Here is a 13,030-nt window from a genome sequence, read left to right as displayed (position 1 = left end):
AGAGATGAAGATCAGTTGACAGACAGGGCTAAAATACACACAAAAATTTTCTTACACACAAAAGTTTTCTTAAGCAACCACCCAGGAACTTGGAAAGCTTGCTTGTCTGTTAGAGATTACTGTTAGCTAAAGATCAAACAAATTTGTACTGTCAGCTACGAAGGGGAAAGCGTTTGAGGGAGTGTTATCGCCCGTGGGAAGTGACTGTTGAGATCTGGCTCCCGGGCCAGCGTTACCAGGGGTGGGTGGAAGTCGGGTCCATTTCAGCACCGAGGCAGATGCCGGTGGGTCTGTGCCGGAGCCTGCGGAGCCAGGCTGGTGGCACCCCTGGTTGCCTCTGCTCCCCGTGCCCGGTGGGAGGTATGGGCTGGGGGGTTTTGGAGCAGGACCTGGGGAGCTGGAGCTCAAACTTTGCAAACGACTGAGGAGGAAATGGCCGCAAAATCTTTCTGTTAGGTCCGTGTCGCCTTTGTTCTGCTCTGACAGCGGAAGGGCCAAAGTGGGGAGCGCACTGTGCTCACCCCAGGCTGCTCCCACACCCGGAGGGATAAAGGGACACGGCAACTCTGTCCCTCAGCCGTCTCGTGGCTTTTGGCCGTGAGACTTTCCCCATCTGTTCTTACACTGGTTTGGATCCAGTGTGCCTTCTTTGTGTCCACTTTACCTGCCATGTGTGTGTGGCTTTGGCTGGTAGGTGATGTTACTCCTAAATCCTCAGTCCTTCGTGAACCCCCATAAATGCCATGTTTTGCTGCCTCGTGGCTGTGTTTTCCTCTTGGTTTTGTGCTGCTGGTGCCATGCAGTGCCTGACAGCGTACTGGCTATTCTCCCAGTGCAAGAAATGAGAGACGTATTTCCCGACTGTTTGAAGAAATTGCTTTTGATCTGATGCTGCCTTATCAGTCTCACTCTCTCTGCTGGCTTGCAGTCTGAATTCAACTAGGAAGTGGCATTAAGTTTTTTACAAGTCTCACCAGGGCATTTCAGATGATCAGGAGGTCCCTGGTTGACAGTTCTTGTGCTGTATTGATGCCCAAGTTGTTCCACTGTTCCTTTTGGGATACAAAACACGGATGCCCCAGAAGGTTTCCAAGGAAGAGGCTATGCAAATATTTTTTCATACACTGTCAGTGTTTGCAAACTGGACGCGTGCTTTGGAGAAGACTTTCCTGGATTTCTCTGCGTCTCTTGGCTCCAGCTCCTGTGTCAGCTCAGCGATGTATCGCTGCTGTCGGTTCAAGAGCATCCAGAGACTCCTGCATCCTGCGAACCTTGCCTGTGGCTCTTGTTTGTTGTGTATAGCAGAATTTACGGTGCTGGGGAAAAACAGTGTTGTGGTTTTATTATTTCTCACAGAGAAATAATATCCCTAGAGGACAGCTATTCAAGCAAAGGCCTCACAATTAAACAAATACAAATAGGATAATAAAAAAACCAGGACCCGAAGGTTATGTACTCCATCCTCTGTCCCGGTGGTGAATTAATGTCAACAATACCTAAACATTTATTGAAAACTCTACTTTCTGTGAGGAAGATTAAGCACTTAGTAGCTCAACTGTGTAATTCCTAAATTACAGTTTACAGAGGGCTCACTTTTCATGGTAAAATAAAATATCACTGGGCTCCGAACATGCTGACTTGGAAACACTCTGGGTTTCCAAGAGACCAGAGCTGGGCGTTGAAAGAGCTGTGTGTTGGCATGCAATGCCACAGGACCTGGGGGCTCCCTGGACGGATGCTTTTTTGGGAAAGAAGTGGGTATCTGTGTGGACAGTGGCTGGATTTGGGCTGCAAGCATCTAACATGGTCTCCTTTCTTGAGCTCTGCCATGTGTGCTGGGAAGATGCTTTGTTTTATTGCATCTTTGGTTTCCTTGCAAACTTTCCATGAAACAAATATATATTTGCAGGGCTGACATTTAGCTGGATGAAACTGCAGACAGCTTGTTTATGTGCAACACTAATTATGGACGTAAACTTTATTTAAATATTTGGGTTGCTGCTTTCCCAAGCTGAAGATCTTCTCTGTTCTCATCTTTTAGTGTGATGTTACAGAGGCAGAGTAGGGCTGGGTGATGCCTGATGTTTCAAGCCTTATTTTATGCCACATTAAGTCACCTCTTGGCAGTGGAGGGGAGGACCACGTCCAGTGCCAGCTCCGGTCACTGCTGGCTCCTGGTCACTCGAGCAGCTCAGAAGGTGGGACCTGGTGTGAAAAGCCTCTCTTGTAACAGTGGCCATCCCTGTAGCCAGCTCCTTGACCCACTGGAGCACCCTGCAGAAGCTCTTGCTGACCTCCACAAGCACAGGAGGCCCCTGGTGACTCCCCAGTGCCCCCCTTGCCTTTGGCTCCATTGTTTCGGTGTTGGGAATGAGGCGATGAAGTCAGTGGCAGTCTAAGAATAACTTGTAAAATGAGCCGTGCTGCGGGTCCCTGTGCAGACAGCAGTGCTCCGGTTCCTGGGAGCCTCTTGTGTGAAAAAGCCCCCACCCAGCCCTCCTGGCCGGGGAGGAGAGGGATGGAGCGCATGATGCCATTGCCTACGAGCCAGCTCTGCCAGAACATGACGTCGCTCCATGAGGTAACACGTCCCCTTTGTTCGAGTGGCTTCGTCCCTGGTCCGACTTTATAACCATATTTGGGAAAGTCTGCAGAAAGCTGCTGGCTGCAGGGATCCGAGGAGCTGCTCTTTGAGTCTCAGCTGCCCTGCTGACAGCTCCTACCTGGAGCTGGGCAGACAGCTCCCACCTGGAGGGTAGGAATGCCCTGGTGTGGTGGGAATGCCCTGGCCGCGGTGGGGATGCCCTGGCCATGCACCCCTCAGGCATGTGCAGCATCACCTCCTCTGCTCTGGGGATGAGGTACGGGCACAGGAGCAGAGGGAGTGTGGGCGAGCAGCAGCTGGGTAGGGACCGCTGTGTCACCTGGGGTGTCCTGAGCTCTCAGCTCAGTCTCATGCAGGGCTCAGGGATCAGTCTTTCCCACGCTTCTTGAAGCACAGGCTCTCGCAGCCCCTTTTCCTCAGCCACCGGCAGGGATGCAGACACTCACTGCCTGGCTTCAACCATAAGCTCACCTGCTCTGCCAAGAGCTAAGGGAATGTTTTACACTGCCCTGTGGGCAGCTGCCTGCCTCTCAGCAGGATCATGTGGCCCCAACCCAGCAAGACAAGTAGGATTTACTCCTACAGATCTGAGGGTCGTGTTGTGCTGGTGCTCTGGGAGAGGCTTGTGGCAGGATGAGGCAGGGCAGGCTGAGATGGGGAAGGAGCATTGCTTCACCGCCATTGCTCAGAGGGGAGCCCGCAGTGATGGGGTGACCTGCTCGTGGTCCTGCAGTGAGTCTACAGTGGAGCTGGGAGTTACATCTGGGTCTGCTTCATGTCAAACCCAGCCGCCTCCTGGCACAGCTGCCTTGCAAGGGCATATGTGAGAGTGCTTTGCAGTTCTCCCAGGAGAGCACAAAGTGTACAGAACATTGCAAAAATGCTTGTATCCTTGCCTTACATTTTCATATCAACAAGTACGATTTTGCTGTGGGAAGAAAAACATTTAGTTTTTAGATGAATATTTGTGAAAAAGTCTTTTGGGGCAAATTCCTTAGAGAGAGCTAAGACTTTGGCCAGCATTTGAAACTCATAAATTCAAAATGAACAAATAAATTGTCATCATGCTGTGACAGCCTTGGGGAGACGAGGGTGCTCGCCGCTGTCTGCCAGTCCCAGCATGCAGCTCTCTGCTCAGGGCTTGCTCTCAGCAGCTGCCAGTGTCTCCCTGAGCCTTTCCCTGGACACCCTCCATCTCATGCATTTACTCCCTAACAGCCTTGCTGTTCTTTGGAGGCTGATCTCTGCAGTGGAGTCCCTGGGCATACGGATGAAATGCAGCCTCCTCTGGGGTGGGATGCATCAGTTCACAGTGACCCACTGATAAATGGCTTTGGGAAAGAAAGAGGTGAAACCCACTAGTGAAAGGCCCCTCTTCTTGTTCGGCTGCAGCTCTCAGAGGTGATGTGTGGAGGAGCTGGAATCCCTTTGCCTTGGAAAATCTCTGCTTCAGTGTGATTGAAACCAGTAGCTGGGGATGAAGATCTCCATATGCTGTTGCCCTCCTGTCTGTGCTGAAAGACTGAGAGCTCATCGTGCAGGAGAGCTGTTGAGGCAGCGTTCCTCCCAGCCTGCCAGCCAGGGTGTCCCTGCACCTAGTGCAGGATGACAGCGTTGCTTCCTGCACCTGGCACACAGAAAAATCTGTGTTTTTTCAGATTTCCCTAGCCACTGTGGCAAGAATCTCTGCCTCTCTGCACACAAGCGCTGTTACTTCTACTGTGCTTCCTAGGAGAGGTGCAAGCCGAAAGACAAGGAAAAAAGGAATCAGATCAGCAAAAACCTATAATTTTTCCTGGCTCAAACATGCAAAAACACATCGGGTTTTTCATCCTCTTTTCTGGAAAGTCTATTATGTACGTCAGGCAGTATCAGCACAGCACTGCTGCATGGGGCACTGTGCTGCCTTTTATTCCCGGAGACTAGAAAAGTGTTTGCCATGGTAACTCGTAAGACAGCATTTCAGTTGTGCAGGCGACCTCTCGGGCAGTTTGCTGCTCTCTGAGCTGATGGAGGGCTCTGGAAGCAGTGGGCTTCGTTGTGTCTCGCAAGCCATCTTGCATGTCCCTCTGTCACTTGTCTTCCCTGGTTGCAAGGTGTGGGACGGCGCAGCCTGGCTTTTGGGTGGGCGGTGAGAAATGGGAACATTGCTGGGCATTGCTCGGAGCATTGCTGGGCAGCTGCTGCCGCCTGTGGCGTTTTCTGTGCCTCGGTTTGCTGCTCACTTTGTCGTTGCCTCTCCTCTCTGGTTGCTGCAAGGCTTTAGCCATGAGAACTGCCAGGGGCTGAGCACCTTCGTATTCTTCAGTGCATGTCTGAGTGAAGCACGTGGAGTTTGTTGAGATCAGAAAGGGGAAACTGTTTCCACTGGAAGATGTGCTTTGGAAAGAGAGGAGTCAGGCAATCTGGGAAAGGCTCTGGAGTCAGGAGTGGGGCAGAGAAGATAAATAAGAACAATTATTCAGTGTTCACAGTGCAGAAAATTAGGCAGTATCCAATGAAGTGACGCCTCTAGCAGGTTTCAACAAACCAAAGAAAGTACTTTTTGTAAAGTACATGAATTGTGGAGCTTGTTGCTGTAGGCTCTTATGGAGCCCAGGCTGGCTCAGGAAGGGGTGGATGGCATCGTGTAAGATCGGTCTGTTGGTGGCTGTTAAATACGACAGTCCGATGCAGTCTCTGGCTCTGAAGGTCCTCTGTTGCTGGCTGCCAAGAGCTGAGAAGTGTGTTGGGGAAGGATTGCTCACTGGAAGCTTTGCTCATGCATCTCCCTGAACACCTGGTACTGACCACAGCTGGGGGTGGGATATGGGACAGGATGGACCCTTGATCCCAGGGACAGAGCTGTTCCTACATCCCTGCACCCACTCCTGCCGTTAAAACACAGTTGCTGGGCCAAAATGGGGCCCAGCCCTGCCCCCATGACTCTTACTTTGGTCACACAAACATGAGGCAAACTCTATTTTGGGGAAGTCTGTCCTGGATCATGAAGACTGGCTGGCTGGGGGAGGCTTGTGGGAAAGCCCAGCCCGGCTGATCCACAGGGAGAAAGTGATTTTCCCAAAGGACAGGGTCTCTCTGTTGCAGATGCTCCTTTTACTCACCCTGTGTGTCCTGTCGGGCCAGCCCAGCTCAGGAAGATGGTCTGGGAAACAGAAAAGCTTTTCCCTTGACTGCAAGCTGCACCCGGCAGCCTGGAGGGCAGATGCTTTATCCCTCCTGCACTGTTGCAGGCCCCTTAGTAGCCACTGTAGAGGCTCCTGTGCAGACTCTGGATGGAAATATGGTTGTACCCAAGCTACCGTCTTTCCCTAACACCTCTGGAGCTTCACTGACCCACAAAAATCTTAGCTTTTACTGTGGCTTACAGACCTGGAGCTTCATTTCTACTGAACTGCTGCAGCTCTCCCAGCCTCCACGCAGGCTCCTCTCTGCACAGACGCTTTTCTCCGTCTGCGGATGCTTTTCCCATTACTGTTCTGGCTGGGCTCCACGCACCAAAAGGGCTGGGGAAGGCACAAGCCAGCACTGCCCCCCCTTCCCTTCCCTCCCTTTTTTGTGAAATGAAGGCAGAGCAGGCCCACAAATGACATAATGAGAGCATGACATCAGGCTTGGCAGGCAGAGGCATGCTATACTCTGCTCAACATTATATGTTCTGTGGAATTAAGAAAAAAACAGCAGTGCACCAAAAAAAGCCTGTCCACCACAGTGCTGCAGAAATAAACCCCTGGCTGCCCCGGGCTCACAGCTGCAGGGCTGTGGAGCCCATCTGAGCATCATGAAGGGACAAATTGGGAGGCACCAAGCCCTGCTGCTCACTTCCATCAGCAGCTGCTGGAGGGCAGCAGCTAGATGAGGGCACGCCAGTGCTTGATGCTTTTTACCCCCAGAAGTTACCCGACCCCATCTGCAGGAGATCTTGTTGGCTGTGACTGATCCATCCTCGCACTCTCTGGGAGACAGGCTGCTGTTAGCCCTGCGGCACACACAGCTCTGGAGAGGTTCAGTGGATCACCCAGCATCACTCAGGGAATTGGTACCAGAGCTGGGATGGAGCTGAAGGCTCCCAAGGCTCAGGTTGATGCACTCATTACCAAATGTTCCCTTATCCAAAGCTTCACCTTTCCCCCATGACTAACTCCACTGCCAGAAGAATTTTTTTTAAAACTTCCTTTGCTAGGCCTGTAAGTTAAATGTGTGAGTGTTTGCTGGGGCACTTAGGGAGCTGCAAGGGGGGCTCTCTGTAAGGCATCTTTCACACACTTCTTGTTCTGTACCATAGTTGTTGGTGGGTTTTGGTGCCCCTTGTCCCATGGAGATCTGTGAAGTGGGCCAGCCCTCCCAGCCTCCTCTGGCATTACATGGCTCCATTTTACAGGTGTGGAGACTGAGGCAGGATCGAGAAGTTGTGACTTGCCCATAGTTGTTCTCTTCCAGGCAGCACAGCGTGTTCTCAATATCCCCCATGGCACAAATAAACTCAATTTTTCTTTCTTCTCGTGGGGAGGGTGGCAGTCTGCGTGCGCAGTGCATTTCAATGGAGAGCCTTGTTTTCTGCTGGCTTCAGCTCTGCTTTGAACCTGCTCTGCATTTCCTCCAGCCTGGCAGTGGGCTGGGAAAATACAGTCGTGGCAGTTTGTGGCACCGAGAGGCTGAGCTCTGTCCCACAGCCTTTGCGTTGGGTTTTATTGCTCACTATTTCCTGATTATTTTTTCCTGCAACCTAGCTTGGTTCACAGCCATCTTTCCCATGCCAGGAAGGCATAATATGATTTTCCACACAAGTTGGAGAGGGACCAGTGGGAGAAGGCAAGCAGGCAGCTGGGAGCCCAGCTCACTGACTCGCAGCTGGAGGTGGCAGGCGCTGGCATCGTCCACCATTCCTCGCTTCTCCAAGCTGTCCTGTCAATAGGAGCTCTGCTTCCCTTGCAGGCTCTGCACCAAGGAGATCTGGGGAGGCTAAAAGCTGGGAGATTTTATACCAATTCCTCATCAGATCATGAAGGCAAGGCTAGAAAACAGCAAGGGAATTGTACTCTGGTTTGTACGTACCAGTGGGTTGCCATCTAGTGCCTGGTCTGGATGGAGGACAGCAGCTTCTCTGCAGGTGGTGGATGGGTGCTCAGGCTGTGGAAGATGGAGGGTGGGAGCCAAGATCCTGGGATCTCTTGCAAACAATGCAAGTTGTAGTTAAGTGACAAAGTGTCAGGGTATAGACAGAGCTTGGGTTGATTATAACCTCCAAGGGTTCAGAGTGTCTCTGAAGCAGCCTTGCCTGGGAACTGAGCCCCAGCTTTCTCCTTTGAAGCCCACTGGTGGAGCTTCTCTGCCTGCTGGGCTGTGGGTCAGCGTTAGCTTTGGATGACAGTGGTGAGTGCTGGATAGATGGGTGAGCTCAGATGATAATATCTGGCAGCACCAGCTTGGTGTTGGTGTGTGCGGAATGACAGCCAAGCAGTCCTTTCAGGAGAAGAGGAAAAAGGCACAGGAGCCCCCTCCAGCCCTTCTGCTGCAACGCCGTGGAGGCTCACTGGGGCACGACAGTGCCAATACCCCAGAGATACGCGTCCGAGTGGCCTGAGACCCTCACAAGCTGTCCTGGCCATACAAAGCAGCACAGTTCCTTGAGCAAATCAGAGGACTGAGGGTTGCCACTTATTAGTTTATGGGGGACAGCTCCTCCTGGCCCTTCCTGAACAAAACCCGCTGGCTGCAGCCGCAGCACCAGGCATCCTGCACCCCGTGAGTCCCCACTGGATCACCCTTGTTCACCAGGAGCTCCTTCCCCCGTGCATGCCGCTCAGTAGGCAGTGACATCTAGTGTCAGTCCAACACACTGTGTAAAAGCAGTGCTGTGTGGGGAATTACTGCCTGTATTTGCATTTTACCTGTTTGCTGAGGCTGGTGGGAGCAGCTCTGCCACTGTGCATCTTCCTGGAGCAGGTACCAGGTCACAGTCATCCCTGGTCCTGCTCTCGGGTAGGAATGGAGCTGACTGACCCCTGGGAGCCGAGGATTTGGGGTCTTAGCCTTTACTTATCTGAAGTTTAAAAGCTTTCTCTGAGATGAAATGGAAATGGTGATAAGGGATGTTTGTGAAGGGCTGGGGAAGGCTCAGGACCAACCCCTCCATGCCTGGCACTGTGGCAGAGGGATGGAGAAGAGCAGACCTGTCCTGCTGAGTCAGTCACTTCCTACTTGGGAAGTAGGAAGATGGGAGAGATGGAGAGAAAGCTGCAGAGAAGGTGTCTGGGCTTGGGGCTGGCTGTCCCAGTCCACTGCGTGGCTCAAGTGCCCACTTGCTGATTGTGCCACCTGTGATGCTGAGAGCTTCACCCTGCCCTGCGCGCTCTCTTCTCCGTGCAGCCAAGCAGCACTTTTGAAGAGTCTCTTTAAAATGCCAAAGCCCTGATTTTGTAGCAGCAGAATAGTTTGGTTTGGAGGTCTCTCTTGTCTGGGCAAGGAGCAAGAAGGCATGAGAGCTGAAACACCATTTCCTTCTGTCTTGGGCTTGAGGTGCTGCCTAAAAACTAAATGGGTTATTTCCAGGTATTTCAAAGAAGAGAAATAGTTTTACTGGTCTCCCCGTAAGGTAATTGGTTGGTGGTCTGGTCTTTTCCAAAACTGGTCAAGTAATGGAAGGAGGCACAGAGGAGTACAATTTATAGAAAATACTTATGGAGAAGTGGAGCAGGAGCCTCCCTGAGAAAGGATCTGACCTGGCTGGCAGCAGTTGGGATTCCAGTCCAAGCTGTCTTGTGTGTTTGTCTTGCAAGTGCGAGCTGGAAATGGGTTTGGAGGTGACTTTTCATGTCGCCTGTGCAGAATGTGGCTCGCATGTGGTCTGTGACACTTCAGCAATGGATGCTCTGTATTCTTTAACTATTGTCCCAGCTACCCTGAGACAAAAGAACATTGGCTTGGTCAGATATTTTTGCTAGTGTCCTTTTTTTAAGTGTATTTGTTGAGCTTTCATTTTGCACATTTCTTGGACTTCTTTATTGATGTTGCCGGTGAACTCTTCTGAATCCATTCTCAGCTTGGCAAAGAAATCCTGGACAGCAAAATCAGGGAAAATAAACTCAAAGCTTTTAAAGAGACATCCATCCCTGTTACTTATCCCCAGAGTTTCCTGGAATCGTATATAAATTTCCCGCCAGTTTGGCAGAATTCTTTTCATTCGGATAAATTAAGTTTAAATGTCAGGTCAAACCAAGAACTAATTGATTAGGGGATAAAAATAAGAGGTGAGACAGCAAGGAGAAATTACGGGAGATGCTTGTAGGAAAAACAGTGAGAAAGGAGGTGGGTAGGAGAACGCCTCTGTTGACACGACACGGCTGCGGCTGCAGTGACTCCAGCCCTGTCCGCTTCCCTGGAGCTCTGCCAGGAATCCCTGAAGGATAATAACCATTGCATGGGCTCAGAATAAGTATTTCGATGCTGCTAAAAGAAGGTTTTGGCCAAAGGAGATTCATCTGAAACCAAAGAGTGAAGTTTATTGGGAATGAGTGGAGACTGATCAGCAAAACTTTCACTTCTTAGCTGAGTGACATTTTAAAATTGAAAAAGAGGACATGGGGTGAAAAGAGAGAGCTGGACTGGAGGACAGAAGCAATTTTGCTTTGGATCAGTTGAAGGCTATTGGTGTTACAGGGAGTGATTAGAGATTTTTTAAAACAATGTTCCTTTTATAAGGACAATCTAACCTGATTTGAAATGGAAAATATTTTTTCTTACTTCTTCTTTTCTTTTAAGCTTTTCCAAAGAGAGACAAAAAGATCTTTAAAATGTAAAAGTTGAACGCATCAATTGTGTAATTAATGATCAGTTCTTTGGCACTAGAAATGGACTTGGAAGTTCCTAATAATTTTTTCTCTAAGTTAATTACTACTTTAGTCTAAATTATTTCTTAATTACTTCTTTGAATATATATTAGACTTGAATATTGAATATTGAATAGTCCTAATCTGTATCTACACATCATACAAAGCTTTGAGCAGCAAGTACTTTACAGCTGGGAAAGGTGTTTTCTTCGGCTGGGAGAAATGCTCTGCTTTAACACATCAAAACCTTCCAGTCTGGACTCTGGATGGAGTTTGGAGAGAGCCTCTTCTGAGGTCTAGTAATGGAGGAATGACAAAATGAAGTTGAACAAAAGCTGAAAATTGTGTTTTCTTTCTCTAGGGATCTTTCCAATAACAAGATCAGTGGTTTAGATGCTCAGATATTCGAAAGCCTGACTTCTCTGGCAAAACTGTAAGTACATGCTGTGCCCTTCCAGTCCTCCAGCTGACCGTGCACGTTTGAGCTGGTACCTAAAATGCATGCTTGTGTTTTCACAAGTTAGCCTTGTTCTTGCTTGACCTCATCTGTCAAGCCCCAGATAGATGTGTCCATAGACTCCTTCCTCAAGGTGTTCAGCTGCGCAGTCCTGTGAATGACTGATTCCCTCATTGGCATTCAGAGAATCAGGCAGGATTTGACCCGCTGTCCTGCTAGATGGAAAGGAGATCAAGGTTGAGAATGAGATTTGTTGCAAGATGTGTGTTAGTTCATGGAAAATTATGATAAAGCTGTGGTGTCCAAATCCCACTTACTTTCTGAGGGAATTGGGTACTGAGTATGAGGGTCCTTTGAGGAGCCCGCCACTAGTGGGGGAAAGGCCCAACGTCCCGTTGCTCCCCACACCCTGAGCTGTCCCCAAAACTGCCCAGACTCTGTGTGGGCCAGGAGAAGAGAGCTTTGACCATTAGCAAACTCACTGGTTCACCTGCTGATCAGATGAGTTTGCACTGTTACTTGCTAATGGCTCATAGAGAAGATTAACTGTCTTTTAAAGAAAAATTGGACTGTCAGATCAAAAAAGGCAGCAATAGAGCCAGCACCAAAACCTGCTTTGGTGGTTCCAGCTGAGTAGCTGGCAGCCTGGGCACCCTGCCATCTTTACACCTCAAAATCTCCTAAAAGGAGAAGGCCTTATGGAAGGACTCGGAGCACGGGGACTGGACTTGAACATGGAAGCAGGCTGCCCAGAGAAGTTGTGGAGTCTCCATCTTTGGAGATACTCAAAAGCAGTCTGGACATGATCGTGGGCAGCCTGCTGTAGGTGACCCTGCTTGAGCAGGGGGGTTGTAACAGATGACTTCCAGAGGTCCCGTCCAACCTCAACCACACTGTGATTCCATGGCTTAGTGCCTGACTGGACATCTTGCTATCGTATGCATGTGGCTGTTGAGACTCAAGGTGCTCAGAGGGTAACCAGTACCCAAGCAGAACTTGGGACAGAGGTCGATCATGTATGTTGGCTGGGAAGTTGTTACCAGCATAATGAACTTTCCTTTTCGTTTTCCCTCTTTTACAGAGATATAAGCCACAACAAGATTTCTACATTAGAAGATGGAATATTTGATAATTTATTTAATTTAAGTGAAATGTAAGTTCATCTTGTTTGTTTCCCAGCTCTCTATTTAGACCTTTCCTTGAAACAGCTCTTCCCTTCGTGGTAGGGTGGGATGCGGTGCTGTCTTGGAGAGATCTGGGGCATGTACCCAACCAAGCAGCTGCCTTTGGACTCTCTCCAGTTTCTTCCTCAAGCTGTGTTCTGCTCCTGTGTCCTGTTGGTGTCCTTCAAGGGTAACCTCTTCCCAGACTTTGCTTCTGTCTCCTGGATACCTCCACCTTCTGCCACTGCCTTCCTGGCTTCCCTGCTTCTCTCCCACACCAGCTCTACTGAGGTTCTTGTCTCTGGCCATACACCAGGTCACACTTGCTGTTCCTGTTTGTATGGTTACACCTTGGGACTGGGGAATCTGATGAAAAGGGCACTGACCGGCAACACAGGAGACCCTGACTGAGGTGTCTAAGTCACTTGAAGGCACTTGAAGATGTTCTCCCTAAGTGACTCAAGTTCTTAGGCTTATAGTGTTTTTTAATTGAAGTAATTAAAATCTGTGCTGTTATGTGAAGGGCAGCAAGGGGTTGCCACACATTTCCGGGAGAGATACATGAAGTGACAGCACAGAATGGCCGTTCTGTATCTGAATGAGCCAAAGGATTAACCCCGTGCAATCACTCTTGGCAAGCAAGAAAAAAGCTAAGCCACACGTTCTCCCTGAAGACAGGGCACAAAGGGCATTTTCAGTTCTGCATTTTTGCTTACAAGTGGCACTGAAAAGACACAAAGGATCCAGGCTAGGTCCAAGTGAGTCTGTCCCTGCTAAGGCTGGCCGGCAAAGTGGTGCTTTCAGTATAAAAATCCCGGGTTCAGCCCCTGCGGCAGCCCAGCCCAGCTGGCGTCAGCTAAACAAACAGCTTTCCATCTCTGTCCTGTTCGCAGCTGAATGCCGAAGGCTGTAATTTGGATCAAGCTTAGCTGCAATTAAAGTTTCCATCTTTTCATTAAATTGCCACATGGAAAGA

At 49.8% G+C, this 13,030-nt stretch overlaps 1 protein-coding gene across 1 annotated transcript in view; it reads left to right on the top strand.

The window, feature by feature from the left end:
• The window catches only part of PKD1 (polycystin 1, transient receptor potential channel interacting), a 99,620-nt gene that overhangs the window by 30,822 nt on the left and 55,768 nt on the right, over positions 1-13,030 (top strand). The window contains exons 2-3 of the mRNA XM_087730756.1: positions 10,796-10,867; positions 11,973-12,044. Of these exons, the coding sequence (XP_087586882.1) occupies positions 10,796-10,867; positions 11,973-12,044 (144 nt within the window). The remainder of the gene's footprint in view (positions 1-10,795; positions 10,868-11,972; positions 12,045-13,030) is intronic.

Source organism: Nipponia nippon, unplaced genomic scaffold (assembly GCF_047370975.1).
Source record: "Nipponia nippon isolate SJK-2023a ecotype South Korea unplaced genomic scaffold, ASM4737097v1 scaffold_5, whole genome shotgun sequence".
In the NCBI taxonomy this organism is placed as follows: domain Eukaryota; kingdom Metazoa; phylum Chordata; class Aves; order Pelecaniformes; family Threskiornithidae; genus Nipponia; species Nipponia nippon.
Note: the sequence above shows the minus strand (reverse complement) of the source record. Positions and strands in the feature narration are given on the sequence as shown.